Source organism: Phacochoerus africanus, chromosome 1 (genome assembly GCF_016906955.1).
Source record: "Phacochoerus africanus isolate WHEZ1 chromosome 1, ROS_Pafr_v1, whole genome shotgun sequence".
Classification (NCBI taxonomy): Eukaryota; Metazoa; Chordata; class Mammalia; order Artiodactyla; family Suidae; genus Phacochoerus; species Phacochoerus africanus.
Window position 1 is genome coordinate 272,442,178 of NC_062544.1, and position 21,602 is coordinate 272,463,779.

Below are 21,602 nucleotides of genomic sequence, written 5' to 3' on the forward strand. Positions count from 1 at the left end.
AGAACATGATAGAAGATGAGAAAAAGAATGTATATATATATATATATGTGTGTATATATATATATGTGTGTATATGTATATATATATATATATATGTGTGTATATGTATATATATATATATATATAAAAAAAAACTGGGTCACTTTGCTGTACAACAGAAATTGACAGAACACTGTAAATCAACTATACTTTAATTAAAAAACTAAAAAAGAAAACCCAACAATAAATAAAGAAGTTCCTTAACCTACCACAGCAGGTTAAGGATCTAGTATTGTCTCTGTGATGGCATGGGCTAGATCCCCGGCCCGGCACAGTGTGTTAAGGATCTGGCATTGCCCCAGCTGTGGTGTAGGCTGCAACTGCAGCTCTGATTCAGTCCCTGACCCAGGAACTTCCATGTGCTGTGGCTGAGGCCAAAAATATATAAATAAATAAATACATATATACATAAGGAGTTTCCTGGTAGCTCAGCAGGTTAAGGATCCATTGTTGCCATTGCTGTGGCCTGGGTCACTGCTATGGCATGGATTCAATCCCTGGCCTGGGAATTTCCACATGCTGCAAGTGCCGCCAAAAATTTAAATTTAAATTTAAAAAATTTAAATAAAATAAATTGTAGTACAATCAAAATTACTTCGAAATTTCATTATAATTAATCCAACATTTACATGTACATTCCTGAATGCTCACATATACTTACTTATTTTCTCAAGCTCATTATTCTCTAGAACTATTTCCTTTTTCAGTGCAACTAATATCATTTTGCTTAATAACGCTGAAGTACACAAATGGCTGGGAAGTTTCTTTGTATTTTGTTCTTCAAAATCAGTTTTGAAACACTCATAATTCAAACTCAGTCTTCCTTCTAAAAGAGGTCGATGCAACCACTGTAAAAAACACATTAAATTATATACAAAACCATTCAATAGTTTAAATTATTTTCTACCTATGCAATTAAAACAGGGAACAAAAATACAATTATTAGAATATCTTCAAAATGTTAACTTCAAAAATGAAGCTATTGCTAGGTTATTAGTAAAATCACCGATGCCTAGAAGTTAGGTTTCTACAAAGGAAATCATCAACATTGGGACTCCTTCAAGGCAGAAGTAAGTCTTATGCACCTTATACCATGGCGACTACCAAGTGTCAACTGCTGACATGCAAAGAGCAAACATCCAATATATGAGCATTTAAAGGCAGAAAGGCAAAGAAAGATATTCATTTCATTTACTTTTCTTTCCCCCAGAATAAAATTAAAATATTTAAGCGTGGATGAAATCCAAACTTCGGAATAAAATAAGCACTCTACAATCTCAAACATACCTGCATAGGGAGAGACTGCCTCATCTTTTCCCATTCACTGTTGTCTGGCATTACACTTCCAATATAAACTCTGAGAAGATAAGTATCTTCACTCTCTAAAAGCGCATTGAGCAAATCATCAACAGCAGACAAGAGGACCTGAAGACTGGGAAAAATGCAAAGAACTTAACTGCTGTAGTTAATGCTATGACCATTATGAACGCCCTGTTTCACGTTAAATACACTATGGCAGTTAACTGCTTACCTGAACAAAAAGACAAATAAAAATAAAGCAAATGACCCCTGTACCTTCCCCCCTCCAATATACACACAATCAAAAACGGGATTTAATCCAACATTTCTTTTTTTTCCTTTTTGCCTTTTCTAGGGCCGCTCCAGCGGCATATGGAGGTTCCCAGACTAGGGGTCTAATCGGAGCTGTAGCTGCCAGCCTACGCCACAGCCACAGCAACTCAGGATTCGAGCTGCATCTGCGACCTACACCACAGCTCTCGGTCAGATCCTTAACCCACTCAGCAAGGCCAGGGATCGAACCCGCAACCTCATGGTTCCTAGTCGTAATCCAACATTTCTAATTTGAAATTGACTGCTGCTTCTATTTCAGAGTGAAGGGGACATGACCTATTTCAGATCAGATATTTCTGAAATATAGCTACTTTATTCCGTGAAAAGAGCATAATGATCAGAAAAAGATTTAACCCAACCCCAGTAGCAGGGGACGCATTCTCTTCATTTTCATTTTTAGATGTGGATTTACATATGAGATGTGAAATACATTTACAATTTAACCCCTTACAGCAGTGGCTACCAGACCCCCTCCCCCTAAATAAAACAGTGAAGAACAACCATTGTCTGTGGTGGCCATGAGAGGTTTATGGTTATAATCCCCACTGGCCTAAGACACAGTAGATAGCATCACCATCACATCACTGACCATAAATCAGAAGTCACGCAGATACGCTAAAACAAATCACTCTTCAATTAACTGAGTTTAAATGGATGATCATTAAAACAAATCCCTTCTGGAAAGAAATCTGTTTGGACCTTCTTTTAGAGTCCTGTAGATTTCTTACATAAGTCATTTTTCAGTACTCAAAATAATCGCAGAATATTGTTTAAGGACAACTCTGCAGCTGAGCACACAAAAAAGGTTACCTTGTGATATCCAAAGATGAAGATTGAACTTGGTTCTTCAGCCACTGAGCAGATAAACGTAAGAAGGTACTCTGTTTGTATGTGTCGCCAGTTTGATGGACCAATAAATTCACACCAGAGAGCCAAGTATTTTTCAGTTTACAGATAAGAAAGTCTAAAATCAAGATGTCAACACTAATTTGTAATCTCTCTGAAGTAACTATAATCAGCACAAAATGTGTGAAAGAACACACTACAGATCTGAGATTTTTAAAGTACCATTAAGAAAACATAAAATTACTATTCAGTTGTCAAATCAAAATAGCTATATCATAAACATGCAATAATGCAAGCTATCTCACGCCATACAACTATAACAATTTATCTATTTATTTATTTTTGCTTTTCAGGGCCATACCTGTGGCATATGCAAGTTTCCAGGCTTGGGGGTCCAATCCAAGCTGCAGCTGCCAGCCTATGCCATAGCCACAGCCACAAAGATCAAAGCAGCATCTGCAACCTACACCACAGGTCACGGCAATGCCGGATCCTTAACCCACTGAGTGAGGTCAGGAATCCAGGGTGGCTATGGCTCGGATCCAGCATGGCTGTGGCTGTGTTGTAGGCCGACAGCTACAGCTCTGATTCGATCCCTAGCATGGGAACCTCCATATGCCACGGGTATGGCCCTAAAAAGAGAAAAAAACAGTAATAATAATAAAATAAAATAAAATGGTAAGGTTTTTTAAAGTTAGCTCTTTTTCTGCTCTGAATTTATTTATGAGTGTTATTCCTTTGGAGATATGAAAAATATTATCCTTTTTCAAACAATGAAGTTAGTATTAAAGAAAGAGTTGGGCAGAAGGGCTCTCCATTGATAGTATTTTTTAATAGTATTTTTTATACTCCTTTCATAAATAAGTCTGAATTAACACATAAAACAGGAATATAGTCCTTAAAAAGGCAATCTCAATTTCATCTTAATATACACCAGGATTGAAAGTTTTAACTATAAAAGAAGGAGATACTAATTTCCCCTTTTATGAATATGGAAATGAATATATATCAAGAAAGGAATCAACTCAGAGTTCCTATCGTGGCTAAGCCAAAACGCATCCGACTAGTATCCCAAGAGGTCACAGGTTCAATCCCTGACCTTGCTCAGTGGGTTAAGGATCTGGCATTACCATGAGTTGTGGTGCAGATTGCTGATGTGGCTCGGATCCTGTGTTGCTGTGGCGTAGGCTGGGAGCTGCAGCTCCGATTCAACCTCTAGCCTGGGAACCTCCAATGCTGCAGGTGTGGCCCTAAAAAGCCCCCCCCCCCAAAAAAAAAGAAAAAGAAAAAAAGAAAGGAAGCAACTTGCCAGAGCTATTGAAGGGGTTAAGATTCTAATTCATCTATCATGGCTCCTTCCAAAACTGTTTCCTTGATATCAGACAAGAACTTTGGACATAATGTCCACATACATTTTTAACTTGGTTTCTAAAGCTGAAAGAGTTTAAAATTTGTAGCCCTTTACTCAAAATGCTTTCAACTTTCAAATACATTATGATTCAATTAATAAAGCCTGGGCACTTACACTATGAAGGTCAGAGCCGGAGATTCCCAACAAAACATTTGAGCAGTAGGCTATTACCTGGCAAATGTGTTTTTTCTTTGCTCTCAGCACATAACTGAAAGAGAGTTAATAATAAATCTTCAGAGGATGACATTAGCAAGCATCCTTTTGCTGAGCTGAAATAGTTATAGGCCACATCACAGATAAAAGACACTGATGAGTCATTATTTTCAGCTTCTGACAATTTCTTTGCTTTGGATAAAGTTTCATGAAGTTTAACAATAATTCTTTCAACATATACTTCTCCAATCAAGTAATCTAGAGAAAAAAATTCAAACAGACAAAATATAAAAAATATTAACAATACATTTCCTTTTTTTCAAAAAATATTTTAAAATATTTTTTTAAACACTTAATATTTCACTGTGGGTTGACATTCCATCGTGGTCTCCCCACACGTTTAAAAAAAAAAAAAGTGTTTATGTATTGGACAAAAGAAAATCACATTAACAAATTAGTCTGTTCTCTCAGGCATAAAAAGCCCTCATATAAAAAAGCAGTTTTAAATGAAAAAGCAAAGTTTGACAAAATCAAAGTCAGCAGCTAAATTCAAAACCCATTAAAATATAATGCTAATATAGTATTAAATATCTTCCAGTTCATGTTACAAAGATTTATAAACATTTACAGTGCTTACAAAAGTAAGATATTTGAATGAACTAAGTCTAGTTGTTCTCAGCTAATACTATGCAAACTGAGGAGCACTGAATCCCCACAAAAGGTGAAGAAGTCACTCCCTCCCTACTTAAAAACAAGAACATATTTTTACCTACCATTTTTAACATGTTGGGATAATACCAAGCTTAAGAGAGTCCATCTTTCTGAGAAGCAAGGTTCAGAGGATACCGTGGGTTCCAAGTCCTTATTACAAAGATGATCTGCCAAGGTTACCAATTTCTCTCCAAGGATATCTCCTTTTAGCCAAGAAGTTACTAACGCATGTTTATCTGCACTAGAACATGCCTAAAACCATAGAATTAAAACAAAGATTAGAAGATCAAAAAAGTGTAACTGTCCCAAATATTACCTGTACCATATTATCTCCCTTCACTATCATGGTCCCAACATTATCCCCTACTCCTCCTCCTCAAGTTCTAAGAAGGCTGGTATCTTCCCTAATCCCTATTAAGCCTTGCTTACATACACTTCCACGCTTTGTTCATGCTATCTTCCCAACCAGAAACATTCCCTCTCTTCTTTATCAAAATCACATCCATTACTTGAGAATCAATACAAATCCTACCTGCTTTATGAAGTTTCCCCCATCCATGCCAGCCCATACTCATCACTGCTTTTCTCTGAATTTCTAGAGCACTTACTGGATTGTATTATTATTTATAATGTTTCATCTGTGTATGCCTTGTTTCCAATGAGATTTTAAGTTCCTTGACAGCAGACTGTGTTAAAAACTTCTTTGATACCTGCTATCAACACTGCAGATGTGTTCAATGAGTAAGGACTGGGTGAACTTTAAAGACAGATTTAAAAATGCTCTACAAATATTAAGTTTTTGTTCATTAATTTTGCTAAAATTAAGGAACAATATCCAATAGTGGTAAATTACTTCAATATGAACAATGGGACTTATTTCACCAAATTCTCTAAAATAGTTACTGGGGCCAGATATCTGACAGCAGCTGGTTTATTTTCATAGGGCGGGGAAGCAAGGAGAAAAACTGTAAGTCCACCCCCAAAAGCATGGTGATCCATGTTCCCAGAGCTTCTGATTTAAATGCTGAGAAGAAAGGAATTTGCAACTTGATTCATTTCAGAGCAATCTGGAAAAAAAAAAAAATCCAAGTGCGGATTGGATAGTGCCTGAGAACCTGTTTATCTCTTTATTTAAAAAATTGTAGGCAACTAGAACTTTTATTTTAGCCCAAGTTTTACTACTATTCTGGCTTTAAGGCCTTGGACAAATCTCTTAACTAACCTGGGCCTGCTTCTAAATTTGAAAAATGAAGATTAACTTAGAAAATCTCTAAGGTCCTTTCCTGGTTACAAAAATCAGGTTTGTTTTCAAAGAAGCTGACTTTAGAACTCTGCTCATAAAGTATGATGTTGCATAAAAACAAGAAAAATCCGAATTCAGATGGCTATAATATTGGCTTTCCTGAGATAGTTAACCAAATAAAACCAATCTACTTTATAGAATCTTACAGAATCCAGAAAATAAACTTCTAAATAAAATATCTCTCAGGTTGGCAAGACATGAAGTCCAAGTGCTCAAAGTTTTAACATCCCCAAAGAAAGAATCTGACCAGCTTAAGGGGATGGAGAGATTAGCCGGTCATGGAAGTATAGGAGGCAAATTATGAACTTCCAAACACTGCCCAGGTAGAGGAGTTCTCCAAACAGATATATCTGAACTACCTGGCTGGTACATTCCTAAGCTGGAAATGGATATATAAATCTCCTCTCTTTTTAAAAAAAATTTTTTTTATTTTTATTTTAGTTATTTTTTTTATTTTACGGCCGCACCCTCAGCATATGGAAGTTCCAGGACCAGGGGTTGAATCTGAGCAGCAGCTGCATTGTATGCCACATGCTGCAATTTTCTTTTTAAAAAAAATTTTTTTAATTTTTATTTTAGTTATTTTTTTTATTTTATGGCCGCACCCTCAGCATATGGAAGTTCCAGGACCAGGGGTTGAATCTGAGCAGCAGCTGCATTGTATGCCACATGCTGCCACTGTACTGGACCAGGGATTGAACCCTCATCTCCGCAGTGACTCAAGCTGCTGCAGTTGGACTCTTAATCCACTGTACCACAGCAGGAACTCCTCAATCTTCTCTTCTCAAATTATGAACTACTTTCACTTATCAGCAGCTTTCTCATAGTTTGGCTTTTCATATAGCCTACCTATAGGGAGAGAAGGTAGTACATAATGTAATATAGATGCTGTGCCTGATACATTGTATTTCTCATTGAAAAATAGTAAATTAATACTCTATTTTGTAAAAATAAACTATTGAGAGAAATGGAGAGTTACTGTTTAATGGGTTTAGAGTTTCAAATTTGCAAGATGAATAAATTCCAAAGACTGGGTGCACAATATGTGAATGTACTTAAAACTACTGAACTGAACACCTAGACATAGTTAAGATGGTAAATTTTATGTTATGCATTTTTTACCATAATTTTAAAATATAGAAAAAAATAAACTTGTAAATTAAAGAATTATCTATGTAAAATTTTAAATGCGTTAAAAAAGGGAATAATTTTAGGTAGCTAGTTATAACAACATTTCACAGAAGTGTTACATCATTTACATCCTCATTAGGAAAGAATATTTAAAGTCATTTTTTAAATTTTCTAAATTATGTCCCTTGATTTTTTTTTTCATTATTCTCATCACTAATTTTCTTAATTAGTCAAATGGTTATTAAACAAAGGTAGGAAGACTTTCAAGTTTTTATAGTATTCCAAGGTAAAAGAAATTTAATTTCCTGGGAGTTCCCGTCGTGGCGCAGTGGTTAACGAATCCGACTAGGAACCATGAGGTTGCGGGTTCGGTCCCTGCCCTTGCTCAGTGGGCTAACGATCCGGAGCTGTGGTGTAGGTTGCAGACGCAGCTCAGATCCCTAGTTGCTGTGGCTCTGGCGTAGGCCGGTGGCTACAGCTCCGATTCGACCCCTAGCCTGGGAACCTCCATATGCCACGGGAGCGGCCCAAAGAAATAGCAAAAAGACAAAAAGAAAAAAGAAAAAGAAAAGAAAGAAAAAGAAAGAAATTTAATTTCCTGATGTGTTCTAGTAAAAGCTAGAACCACTTAATCCATTTCTACAGAAGAAGAAATAAGTAGGATAAGATTAGAAACATACAGCCTTAGTTTAAAAGATAAACTATGATAAAAGATAAAATGTTTAACTCTTCCTTTATTACCTACTAAAGAAGCAGCACTGGATTTTCCAGAACCTGTTCATTGCTCCCCGATATTCCTAACTAGAAAAATACTATAGAAAGGTGAACATCATGTTTCCTCAAATTAAGGGAAGAAAATTCAATAATAACAAAGTTCTCTAACACAGACACTTGATCACATACTAGTACATGAATAAGGCAGTGGTTTCAATTTTTCTATACCTATTAATATATAAAAGAGAAAGATTCCCTAAAATACCTTTTCAATGACCTGAAGAATAGAATTCCATTTTAGATCCACCTGAAAGAGGAAAAGAGAATCTCCCCTAAGTAAATAATAAAACTGTTTACAAGTAAATGAATTGACCGTGGAACCATTCCAAAACTACGTTTTTCAGTAAGTCCTACTTTTAGTGAGTCCAACTTCTGGACTAAAAGAACTTAAAACTTTTATTAGCAAGTTTTTGTCATCTTTTTTTTTGTCTTTTTGTTGTTGTTGTTATTGTTGTTGTTGTTGCTATTTCTTGGGCCGCTCCTGCGGCATATGGAGGTTCCCAGGCGAGGGGTCCAATCGGAGCTGTAGCCACCGGCCTACGCCAGAGCCACAGCAACGCGGGATCCAAGCCGCGTCTGCAACCTACACCACAGCTCACAGCAACGCCGGATCGTTAACCCACTGAGCAAGGGCAGGGACCGAACCCGCAACCTCATGGTTCCTAGTCGGATTCGTTAACCACTGCGCCACGACGGGAACTCCCCAAGTTTTTGTCATCTTAAAACACTCAGCCTTAGGAGTTCCCGTCATGGCGCAGCGGTTAATGAATCTGACTAGCATCCCTGGCCTTGCTCAGTTGGTTAAGGATCCGGCCTTGCCATGAGCTGTGGTGTAGGTTGAAGTCATGACTCAGATCCTGTGTTACTGTGGTTGTGGTGTAGGCTGGCAGCTACAGCTCCAATTAGACCCCTAGCCTGGGAACCTCCATATGCCGAAGGTGCAGCCCTTAAAAGAAAAACAAAAACAAAAACAAAACACTCAGCCTTATCGAACATCTACCCAGAAGTCTCACACACTCCCCAATCACAATCCAGAATATATTGCTTGTCGGAGTTCCCGTTGTGGTGCAGTGGTTAACAAATCCAATTAGGAACCATGAGGTTGCGGGTTCGGCCCCTGCCCTTGCTCAGTGGGTTAAGGATCCAGCACTGCCGTGAGCTGTGGTGTAGGTTGCAGATGAGGCTCGGATCCCGAGTTACTGTGGCTATGGCGTAGGCTGGTGGCTATAGCTCCGATTCGACCCCTAGCCTGGGAACCTCCATATGCCGCGGGAGTGGCTCAAGAAAAGGCAAAAAGACAAAAAAATTTAAAAATTAAAAAATAAAACAATTAGTATTTAAAAAGATCCATAACAATAGTACCTCAATGAGATCATCCAAGACAGCTTTTCTTTCCAAATCACTATCACAGCAACGGAGGGCACTGTACAAAATGTCCACCAAGAAACCGGCATCCTTCCTTTGATCTTCATTTAGCCAACCTATTATTTTCTGGTATAAAAACTGTACTGCGGGATTTTTTTGTGCAAGTCTGGCTATTTCAAGAGGTTTGGATTTAACAATATTCTGTTTTTCATCTCCTAGTAGCACTTTAAATACTTGGCTTGAAGAGAAGGAGTTGAGCAGAGTGGAAAGAAACCTTAGATGTTGCTCCGACTTTTGTTCATTGACATAATTAATACTCATCTCTGCTAGTTTACAGACTAAGTCTTCCAAAGGCTTTTTCCTTAGCGGAGATATAAGGTCCGAGCAATTCTGAGTTAGAGAAGGTTCAGCCATTAATTCAGAGCCTTCACTATTCTCTCCTTCTGAGGAGACACATTTTTCATTCTCTTTATTACTTTCGGGCATCTCATCAGCAAATCTAACCTTTCCAACTTTTTTTCTATTTAACTTCAAGGAGCTCTTTGGCTTTTGAAGGATCTGTAATAGGTCAGAAATACCCAAAACTGACTTAACATTGGCTTCTGGCTCACTGATTTTCTCAACACAGATCTCTGACAATCTTTCCCAGAAATTCAGTAGCACTTTCTCCAAATTGTGAGCTATTTTATCATCTTTTTCCAAATCTGCTTTGGCTTCCCATGAACTTAAAGTGTCTGCCAAATGGTTAAACAGCTGCCCATCCTGTAATCTTGGGTCTTTGAGAACTTCATCAATAAAAGGAATCAACTGAAAGAGAAGGTAGAAACATACCAATTCTGTTTTCAAAAGAAATAAAATTTAAACCAGGTATTTGTAAAACATTATACATTTTTATATTTAATAACTGAAAAACAGGAATTTTTTCTTAAAATTCTGAATAGAGTTAACTTGAACTTGAAAATCATTTTCATATCATTCAAAGAGCCTAATGATTCCACTGTATCCCCCCTGAATTACTCCTTCTCTATAATATAACTGATCAAGATTACTGGTCATCAAAAAGTGATAGTTTTCTTTGCATCTTCCTGAACTTATCCAAGTTTCTTCCTTTCTTCTAAACCAGTATGAAAGACATATAGGATGAACAGAATTCAGAATGCTTTCTCTTAAATTATAAAGATAAGAGAAGTTATCCAGCTGAGATCTGAAATTAACTAGGATGTGGACTTAAATAATTGCATTATTTAATTTACATAGAACCATATTCCAGCATCAGCTCTCATCACAGGTTCTAAAAGCCAAGCACGATTGTTCACAAAAGAATAAGTGCAATGCATGTTTTAGAAACAACAAGACGATTATTATTTCAAATAAAATACAAAAGACTAAAGATTGTGTCTTCTAAATTGTTTTGCATTACAGCTCTCTAAAACAGAGTTTGTACATCCAGAGGCTGACTAGTCCTGAGGCATTATAGTATTTCGCTAGTAACTGACGGTATAGAAATTTTTATTTCTCTGGTCAGAAACATACATTACTTAATGTGCTAATCATAAAAATGAAATCTTTACAAGGCTAATTAATAAAACGGCAACAAGATACAGGGAGCTTGATTCTTTACAGTTAGTGTGCAAAGGCACTGACAATTTTTACATACACGCACCTGATCATTGACGAGCATGTCTTCTATCTCTTCCTCACCTAAGTTTTGTTGCATTATAAAACGTAAGCATTCAAAAAATGCAGATATTATTGCTGAGCATTCTGAAACGCTGGTTTTTGTTCTTTCTGTTGAGAGCCTAAGAAATAATAAATAACTGTGGCTTACTTTTTCATGAAAAAGAAAATATGCAAGTCAGAAATAGCAAAACAAAGGCATGGAAAAGTGATCATACAAAAGGAGGATTTTTAAAATTAAAATTCTTAAGTGAAAAACTAAAAACAAGCAGCCAAAATATAGGCTTACTAGAATAAAACTTAAAGAACTGTGAAAAAAAACCATATCTTCAAAAGTGTGTCAACAAAAGATAACATTTATTTTCTTCTTAAGAACCAAACCACCTGCAAATTTCAAAAAGGGGGCTTAACCAAATAAAGATAATAGTGCAATGAAAAAAATTTTTAATCATTAATAAAACTGGGTATCTTTTATTAAGTTCAACAAATAAACTGAAATGACATTTTTAAGTGCAACTTTAAAACAGCTATTTAAGGGAGTTCCCGTCTTGGCTCAGTGGTTAACAAATCCGACTAGGAACCATGAGGTTGCAGGTTCGGTCCCTGGCCTTGCTCAGTGGGGTTAAGGATCCGGTGTTGCTGTGAGCTGTGGTGTAGTGTAGATCACAGATGCAGCTCAGATCCAGCATTGCTATGGCTCTGGTGTAGGCCAGTGGCTACAGCTCTGATTAGACCCCTAGCCTGGGAATCTCCATATGCCGTGGGTGATGCCCTAAAAAAGACAAAAAAAAAAAAACCAGCTATTTAAGTTTATTGGAAACTTCACTGGTTCATTTTCTGCATTTGTGCATTTGTATTTATCAACACACAAAAAATGGCCCATCTGAAAAAGAGCCTATTTCTACCTAAGGGCCTTACCATAATTTATCTCACTTTCTGTTACATACTACCACTGAAGCCTTGAAAATACCCAAGAAAAGAAATCCAACTGTAATCCTCTGAAAACTTTAGAAGTGTTTAATGAACAGCAAAACAATTCAGAGAAATTTAAATACAACAATAATGTCATTCTACCCATTTATGAAAATATGAAAAAAATCTATTTTGCTTTAAAGGTCAAGAATTTAAATTCCTTACCCTGCAACTAGGGAGGTAAGAAAATTTTTGAAGAAATCCAACTTTGGATCTGTAATGGACTGAGGGAGTTTGCTGATAAATGGCAGAAGATAAGGATATATGACAGTAGCCAGACCCCGACCTCCTTCACGAACCATAGCTGACAGTTTGGGAAACACACTTTTTTTTGCATTTACGTGAAGCCAACAGTCCTTAACAAAGAAAAGATTATAAGGATAATTAGAGATCATAAACATATATGCCCCAATTAAGAGAGAAGACATAAAGGATCTCAAAAATAAAAATCAAGTATTCTACCTAAAGAGGGCAAAAACCTGTCATCACCATTAAAAACTAAAACTCTGAGATTATAAGAAATTTATTATATATAGTAACCATGAATCCAACGTGCTTCCAGGACAATACTGATTGGAAATAATTATTTAACTTAAAATATTTCTATAAAAGCTGCTCGCTAAATAAAAATCAAAACAAAACATGCTTTCTAAAAGAGACAGCAGTATTTAAACATAAGATTCAGATATACTGACTTCAGTGGGCCACATAGGTTTAAAGAATAATTGATACTGGTTAAACTGAAAGTAAAATAAAAACTACATACCATTTTCTAGTCAGCTTAAGATTTGTGCCAAGTTCTGGATTAAGTATTTCCAAGAAAGCATTTTTCTAGTAAGTTTTAAATATTATAATCTGATAGGCTCTCTTGCATGATATGTAAGGCTTCTAAAACACAACTAAGAAGACAGGTATTCCCACATGTACTAAAGGTACCTCTCTTTACTTACCTCAATAGTTGTAAGTGTATAAAGCACAGCCTCCCAGAGAGCTGGGCATACAACGGGGTCACTGTCATCAATACTAAGAAGAACAGAGGGGCTCACTTTGGATGCTTCATCTTTCATCAACTGTGGAATACGCTGGCACAAAGCAGAAACTAACTCAAAATAAGCTGAGCGGATCTAAAAGAAATAATGGAAAGCCAAATTAAATTAAAGCCTAGTAAAGCTATGATAAGATTTTTTATTTATGGTAACAGTAGGTAGGTTATTCATACTAACCCTCCTGTTAATAAATAAAAGCGCTAGAAAAAAATACTTTCTAAAATCTTAAGAATGCCACATAGCTGAAAAGACATTAGGAATTACCAAGCCTAAAGTGAAGAGAGAAAGAATTCAACTTTCTATTTCTTTGTGCTGAAGCAACTACGAATCCTCTCTAGTGTCAGAAGCCTTCATTGGGGTGGAGGGGGAGTTCCCATCGTGGCTCAGTGGTAGCGAACCCAACCAGTATCCACAGGGACACAAGAAGGATCTGGCGTTGCCATGAGCTGTGGTGTAGGTCACAGATGCGGCTCAAATCTGGCATTGCTATGGCTGTGGTGTAGGTCGGCAGCTGTAGCTCAGATTCTACCCCTAGTCTGGGAACTTACATATGCAGTGGGTGTGGCCCTAAAAAGACACATACACACAAAAAAGAAGCCTTCATTAGGGGCCTCAAATTATTCCTATGAATATACCAGCCAGCCCAGAGTTAAATATAGTCAAACAAAAATTAAGACACTATGAGCCACTATTAGCAGAAACAAAAGATAACACGGAGATGTGAGACTCTAAATCTTAGAATTATCTATCAGTTACAAATTCCATATCAACAATGTTTAAAGAAACAAAAGTTTAAAGAAATCTGAAGGGAAAAAGATATTAGAAGGAGTTCCTGTTGTGGCTCAGCAAAAAAGAATCTGACTAGCATCCAGAGGACACAGGTTCGATATCTAGCCTCGCTTAGTGGGTTAAGGATCCGGTGTTGCCATGAGCTGTGGTGTAGGTCGCAGAGGCAGCTCAGATCTGGTATTGCTGTGGCATAGGCCAGCAGCTACAACTCCAATTCCCTAGCCTGGGAACCTTCATATGCATGGGTGCAGTCCTAAAAAAAAGATATTAGAAACAGCACAGCAGATCTGAAAAAGAACCAAGCACAACTCTCAAACTAAAAATAAATAAGAGCACAATTCATAGTTTAAGAGCATCATACTTAACATTGAGATTCCACAACTATTTAAATTCAAGTTAGGAACAAATAAAAAATGCCTGCTACCAATACTCCTATTCAACGTGGTACTGAGAACCTAATTAGGACAAAGAAAAGGGGGGAGGAAAACTGGACAGTAACCCCAATTACTGTTTATAGTCATAGCAAGATAAAAGGGTATTAAAAATATTCAAAAGATCTAAAGATAAACTATAAGAACTAACAGGAATTTGGAAGAGTTGCCGGATACAAAATTAACATACAAAAGCATAAAACCCCTATACAACAGTAGAAACAGAGTAGAAAATGGAATCAAAAGAGAAAACCCATTTCACAATGGTAGCAAAAACCATAAAGGCATGTTTGGTATGTAGCATATTATGAAATATTATTCTAGGATGACGAGAGCCTAATATAGCCTAAACAATCTTAAAAAGAACAAAGTTGAAGGGTTTCAAGACTTAGTATAAAACAATCATAATCAAGAGTATGTGGTACTGGTATAAAGATAGACATTAAATGTAATGGAATAAAGATTCAAATGAAAATCCCACAGAAGTTCTCATGAGGCGCAGTGGGTAAAGGATCTGGCATTGTCACTGGAGTAGCTTGGGTCGCTGCTGTGGCGTAGGTTCGATCTCTGGCCCAGAACTTCTACATGCCTTGGGTGTGGCCAAGAAAAAAAAACCTCAAATCTCACATACATGGTCAAATGAATTTGTCAAAGGTGCCAGAGTGGAGGAGGTAAGAAAGTCTTTCAACAAATGGATATCCATATGAAAAAAAATCTGACTCTCACCTTAATGCCATATACAAAAGTAACTCTAAATGGACCTAACCTTAACATTTCTAGAATAAAATATAAAATAATCTTTGCAACCTTGAGTTAGGCAAAGATTCCTTAGATTAAGACATCAAAAGTATGAACTGTAAAAGAAAAGTATTGATAAATGGGACTTTAAAACACCTACTCTCCAAAGACCATGAACAAAGCAAAAAAGTAAGCCACAAACTCAAAGAAAATACTCATGACACTTTATCTGACAAAATACTTGTATCCAGAATAAATAAATCACATTCATAACTCAAAAATAAAACCTAAAAAACCAACTTAAAAATAGATGAGAATACTAGTAGTGAAAGACTGATACACTGACCTTCCTGCAAAGCACAACTATGGACTCTGTGAGCCAAACACAAAAAGCTATCTGAGGGCTCTGAAGACTGAAATACACATTTTGGAGCGGGTATCATAACTTGGAGTAAGCAATCTACACATTCTGAGTTCCCATTTTGTGCAGCTTTGCCCTGTGCAGAAGCACAGGGGCAGCTACAACTCCAAAAGAAAGCCTGACATCCTTCTGGTCGGAGGAACTGAAAGAACCAGGAAAAGGAGCCCAGGGTAACTACAAAGCTGCAAGAGAGTGACAGGGAACTCTAGAAAGGAGAAAATCAAAGAAGAGAATCTCACCTTCTGCGTTTAAATAGCCTAAATCTACAGCTGACACTTGAACCAGCTCACTGCAGGTATGAGTTTGCTGTTTGAGTCTAATTGCCCACTAATACAAAGACATCAACACCCTTTGGAGCATTATAAAATAATCCAGCCTCCCAAAACATGACATTTCAGGATGCAATCTAAAATTACTCAACCTACTGGAAGACAAGAAAATGTGATCCCATCTCAAGGGATAAGATAATTAACTGATGCCAATCCCAAGATGACCCAGATGTTACTATCCAACACAGACTTCATTTTTATTTTTAATTTTTTGGCTGCGCCTATGGCATGTTAAAGTTCCCGGCCCAGGGATCAAACCCATGCCATGGCAGTGACCCAAGAGCTGCAGTGACAATGCCAGAACCTTATTTCACTGTGCCACAAGGAAACTCCCAGACACGGACTTTAAAGCAGCTATTATAACTATACTCAGTGAGGTAAAGAAAAACATAACAATGAATAAAGAAATAGGAAACAGACTCATGTCATTATACATTTGTTCGAACCTACAGAATACACAACTGTGAATACTAATGTAAATTATGGATTCTGGATGAAAATGATGTATCAACAGAGGTTCATCAACTATATAAAAAGGTACCACTCTGATGAGGAAATGTTGATAACAGAGGAAGCTATGCATGTGAGGGGCAGGGAAATCTCTGTACTTTTTCCTCAATTTTTCTGTGAACCTAAAACGGCTCTAAAAGGGTCTTGGAGGAGTTCTGCTATGGACCACCAGGTTAAGGATCCAGCACTGTCACTGTAGTGGCTTGGGTCGCTGATTCCATCCCTGACCTGGGAACTTCTGCACACTGCAGGGAGAGCCAAAAGAAAAAGAAAAAGAGGAAGCAGAATAATGCCTAGTCCTGCCTAGGATATAAAGATCAGAGTATTCCTCATGTATTGATGGTTGAGTCTAGAGCACTACTTCAAAAAATTAAGTATGCTATACTCTTTGACTCAGCAATTCAGAAAATGAATTTCAGAAAAAGAAATTCTCATAGCTAGGGATACATGAATAAAGATGCTCATTGCTGCCTTATCTGTGAAAGCGAGGAGTTCAGGCAATCAGGGTATCTATCACAGAAGGAATGGACAGGTACAATGGAATGAACACAAACTTCTGAATACTACACAGCAGTTAGAAGCTGTGGACCAGATATACTTATAGGAATGTGATGGATTTAAAGTATTTTAGTACTTTTTTAAAAAATTACTAAGTAAAGAGCAACAAATGGAATGAAATATAACACAATATCATTTTTGTGAATTAAAAACACATTCAAAAAGGCGGTGATGTGCCTAACAAAGAAAATTAGATAACCTTCTCTCAAGCATTATGTACAGGAGTTCAATGTTAGTGAATCAGCAATGTGCACTAAATAAGGTGTCTTTAAACAGACACACACAAAATAAGGTTATATACTGACCAATTGTCAAAAATGTTCTGACCAGAGACTAACAAGAACTTAATTCTCTATTTCCCCTAAGTGCAATGCTTCAGCATCTACTAATTCAATGTTCAGAGGACTTTATAGAGCATAATTCCTGCAAATAATGAGAATCAACTACACAAACAAAAGCACATACATTAATCACATTTAAAATGATCAGCTGGTAGAGGTGAAGAACAGAAGAGACAAAGGGAAAAAATAGAAACATTAAATGAAAGAGCCTTACGCACGGTCACAATTAATTTTTTCTTTTTTCTTTTCTTTTCTTTTTTTTTTGCTGCACAGGTCAGGGATCAAACCCTCACCACAGCAATGACCCCAGTTGTTGTAGTGATAATGCAGGATCCTTAACTCACTGTGCTGCAAGGGAACACCACACACCCATAATTTTAAAGTGCCATGAACAAAGAAAGATGACTCAACTCTGAATCTGAGCTCCAAATAACTAAATAAAAAAATGAAAATAGGAAGTTTCTTGTGGCGCAGCAGGGTAAGGATGCATCATTGTCACTATACCAGTTCCGGCTGCTGCAGTGGCGTCAGTTCAGTCCTGACCCAGGAACTTATGCATGCCTCAGGTATGACCAAAAAAAGGAAAAAAAAGAAAGAAAAGGGGAGTTCCCATTGTGGCTCAGCAAGCAGGTTAAGAACCCAACTAGTATCCATGAGGATGTGGGTCTGATCCCTGGCCTCACTCAGTGAGCTAGAGATCTTGTGTTGCTGCAAGCAGCGGCAAAGGTTACAGATGCAGCTCAGTTCCTGTGTTGCTGTGGCTCTGGCAAAGGCTGCTGACCATGTCTCCAATTCAATGCCTAGCCTGGAAACTTCCACATGCTGTGGGGTCTGGCGGAAAGAAGGAAGGAAGGAAGGGAAGAAGGGAGGAAAGGAGGGACGGAGGGAGGAAAAAGGGAGGAAGGGAGGAAGAGAGGGAAGGAGAAAGAAAAAGATAATACATTCTAGTAAGAGTCTAGGAAGACAGGCAATTCAGTCCCACCACAAAAATGTGTTTGCAGAGCTTTAAACATAAACATAAAGCATAAATAAAACTAACAAGCAAGGAGGGGAAGGAATCAGAGAAATGTCTTAAAATATAAAAGATTAAGATACCTGAGGTATACTGTGTTTTCCATACTTCCAAAACTTATTCTGTGATAAAAGAGACTTGAATTTCTCCTCCAGAGAATCAAGCTCATTATCAGGTAAGAGGCAAAGCAATTTCTTTAATGCCAATAAGGAACAAGTTACAACTCGATAGAATTTAGCTTCTCTCTCTTCCTCTGGAACAGTTCTAGATGTAAAAAGAGATTGAGAATAAGAAAACTACAGATTCAGTCCTTCTATTTTATTTTTTTATTTTTATCTTTTTGCTTTTTAAGGCTGCACCCACGGCATATGGAAGTTCTCAGGCTAGGGGATCAAATCGGAGCTACAGTTGCTGGCCTACACCATAGCCACAGCAACGCGGGATCCAAGCTGTATCTGCGACCTGCACCAGAGCTCATGGCAACGCCAGATCCTTAACCCACTGAGCAAGGCCAAGGACAGAACCTGCATCCTCATGGATACTAGTCAGATTTGTTTGTACTGCACCACAACGGGAACTCCACAGTCCTTCTATTTTAAATGTTTAATCATTAAACATCTACCAAAGTTGCTTCATTTCTATATTCATTCTCCCTGTGCCAAGCCCCCCAAAGTACAAACATACACAGAATTTTAATCACATATTTTTCAAATAATACAAGGTGAAAGGAGATGAAAAGCTATGGCTTGAGGGAAGTGTGCATGTAACTCCTCTCAGTTAATCAGATGATTCAAAAGAATAAGTAACATTGCATCTAAGATTACTTTCCCTTATAAACTACTAATAGTTTGATTAGAACACAGGAGTAAAACGTAAATGAAACATTTTACTATTATTTCAATAGAACTACTCATAGTCCTTCACAATTATTTTCAACCAGACCTTAGGACGTTTCCTGCTATGACTGTAAAAAGAAAACATGGAAAAATTCTGAAAACATGTCTTTGTAGAAGGACCAAGCCTGTAAGCGCCCAGATAACTCAAGTTAAATAGATGGACATGGAGTTCCTGCTGTGGTGTAGTGGGTTAAGAATTCGACAGCAGGCTTGGGTTGCTGCAGAGGCCTGGGTTTGATCCTCGCCTCAGCAGTGGGTTAAAGGATTCCACACTGTTGCAGCTGTAGCACAGTCACAGCTGCTGCTCAGATTCAATCCTTGGCTCGGGAACTTCTACATGCCGCAGGTGAGGCCATTAAAAAAAAAAAAAATAGTGAGACAATTTGCAAGTAACAGCACTTAAAGCAGCACCTGGCATATAGCACTATATTAAATATTTTTATCTCTACATTTAGAATCTCCTTTTTTTTTAATGTTACATTGAAATTATCAATCTTATTACCTATGAGTGAAATACAGTTTCACGTAACCTGAATTACACAGATACAATACAACTTACTGTGGGTCACTGAGTGTATCAGGAGTTTCTTTTATAAGATGATCCTGCAGCACCTACAGAGGAAAGGAAAATCCCATATCCTTGAGATTTTATTGAGAGGCAGAGCATAGGCTTCATCTTATCTAAAAGTCTATAATCCCAGTGCTCACAAAAGTAGCAAAATTAAGAAGCAAAACTAAAAGATTTGAATTTTACCATTTTCCCCCCATCAACCCCCAAGGCCACTCCTGGGATAAGGATAGGGTACTTCTTCCAAATACCTCCAGTTTCCATCGAGAGGACTTTTCCCCTAAATACTCCTGGCCTCTTGCTTCCCCACTCCTTTTACACATGGCAGTGAAGTGAACAGGATACACAATTAGTAAGTTTAGGAAAAAATTAGGCTCTGCTTTTCTTGCCCTGTTTTTTTTTTTTTTTTGAGCACCTCCCTACCTACAAAAAGAACACCCATTGTACTCTGCTCCATCATGGAGGAAGGTCTAAGGTTCCATTTGAAATGTTAAGTCCGCTTACTTCTGGGGTACAGTACTAGCAAGTCCACTGTTCCAGTATCAATTTTATTAGCAATAATAATAGCTAATATCTATTGAGCTTTTCTACCTGCCATGTACTGCTTTGAGCATATGTCATGCATTAACTAACCCTCACAACTCGCTGTGGTACAAGTTAATTCCCACTTTAACAGATGAGGAAATGCAGGCACAAAAACTTGCCCACGATCAAACACATCTAATTGCAGAGTGGGACTAAAAGCTGATGGTATGACCCAGATCCCATGTTCTCCTGTACATAGTATGACATTTTGATCTCATTTGCCTAACTCCTCTCTGATAAACTGGTTTTGAACTTGGGAAAGTTCATACCCAATATTTGTATAACTGTGACACAGACAACTAAAGGTGAAATAATCCCATATTCATTGACGAGTTATCCATTCATAACAAAGCCAAGAACAAAAAATCAAACAGGATCTGGCGCTGTCTCTGTGGCAGCATGGTTTCATCTCCGGCCCCGTGCACTTGGTTAAGGATCTGGCATTGCCACAGCAATGGTGCAGGTCACAGCTGCAGCTTGGATTCTATCCCTGGCCTGGGAATTTCCATATGCGGTGGGTATAGCCAAAAAAGAAAACACAAAACAAAAAACTATGAACAGCCAAATTAACTGTCTCAAAATCCATTTTCTAAAACTCTTAGTGTCCAAACTCATGATACTTCACTGTCTTAACATTTATAACTTGGTATTTTAAATAAACCAATGACCCCTTTGTTTTTTTTTTAGGGTCACATCATCGGCATATGGAAATTCCCAGGCTGGGGGTCCAATCGGAGCTGCAGCTGCTGGCCTAGGCCACAGGTACAGCAATGTGGGATACAAGCTGCATCTGTGATCTGTAACGCAGCTCACAGCAATGTGGGATCCTTAACCCACTGAGTGAGGCCAGGGATCAAACCCACATCCTCATAGATACTAGTCGGGTTCTTAATTCACTCAGCCACAATGGGAACTCCTAAACCAATGATCCTTACTTTACAGTTGGGTTAGAGAACTCCCTTTGAGAATATGATTAGAGCTACAAACCCTCACCCTAAAAAAATGAACTTCATACAGCAGAAAAATAATGAATGGAAGACCCAAGAACTTAAATGGGGAACTAGAATGTATATGTGTGCTTACGTGGAGAAATGCTGGGTGAGGAGACCAGACAGGTAAGAAGGGACCCGATCATGCAGAGTCCTGTAGCCCAAGAAAAGAAATCTGGACTTGTAAGTATAATGGGAAGCCAGAGAAAAGCTGACTAATTAAAAAGAAAAAGGAAAGGGGGAGGAAGGTGGATGTTTGGGTAGGAGTACACACAGGGTGCTATGGAAATGTGAGAGTACTAAATAAGGAAATGAATGTAGGTGCGATTTTTTAAAAATCCTCACTTCTCAATGGACTCAGTCCACCGACTTTTA

At 37.7% G+C, this 21,602-nt stretch overlaps 1 protein-coding gene across 1 annotated transcript in view; it reads right to left on the reverse strand.

Annotated features, from left to right (window-relative positions):
• Nucleotides 1-21,602, reverse strand: part of LTN1 (listerin E3 ubiquitin protein ligase 1) — a 63,008-nt gene that overhangs the window by 31,674 nt on the left and 9,732 nt on the right. Inside the window, exons 5-16 of the mRNA XM_047795199.1 lie at nucleotides 19,645-19,697; nucleotides 18,273-18,453; nucleotides 12,965-13,138; nucleotides 12,180-12,370; nucleotides 11,029-11,164; nucleotides 9,363-10,172; nucleotides 8,206-8,247; nucleotides 4,855-5,044; nucleotides 4,100-4,339; nucleotides 2,482-2,635; nucleotides 1,327-1,471; nucleotides 701-887 (exon numbers count right to left, since the gene is read on the reverse strand). Of these exons, the coding sequence (XP_047651155.1) occupies nucleotides 701-887; nucleotides 1,327-1,471; nucleotides 2,482-2,635; nucleotides 4,100-4,339; nucleotides 4,855-5,044; nucleotides 8,206-8,247; nucleotides 9,363-10,172; nucleotides 11,029-11,164; nucleotides 12,180-12,370; nucleotides 12,965-13,138; nucleotides 18,273-18,453; nucleotides 19,645-19,697 (2,503 nt within the window). The remainder of the gene's footprint in view (nucleotides 1-700; nucleotides 888-1,326; nucleotides 1,472-2,481; nucleotides 2,636-4,099; nucleotides 4,340-4,854; nucleotides 5,045-8,205; nucleotides 8,248-9,362; nucleotides 10,173-11,028; nucleotides 11,165-12,179; nucleotides 12,371-12,964; nucleotides 13,139-18,272; nucleotides 18,454-19,644; nucleotides 19,698-21,602) is intronic.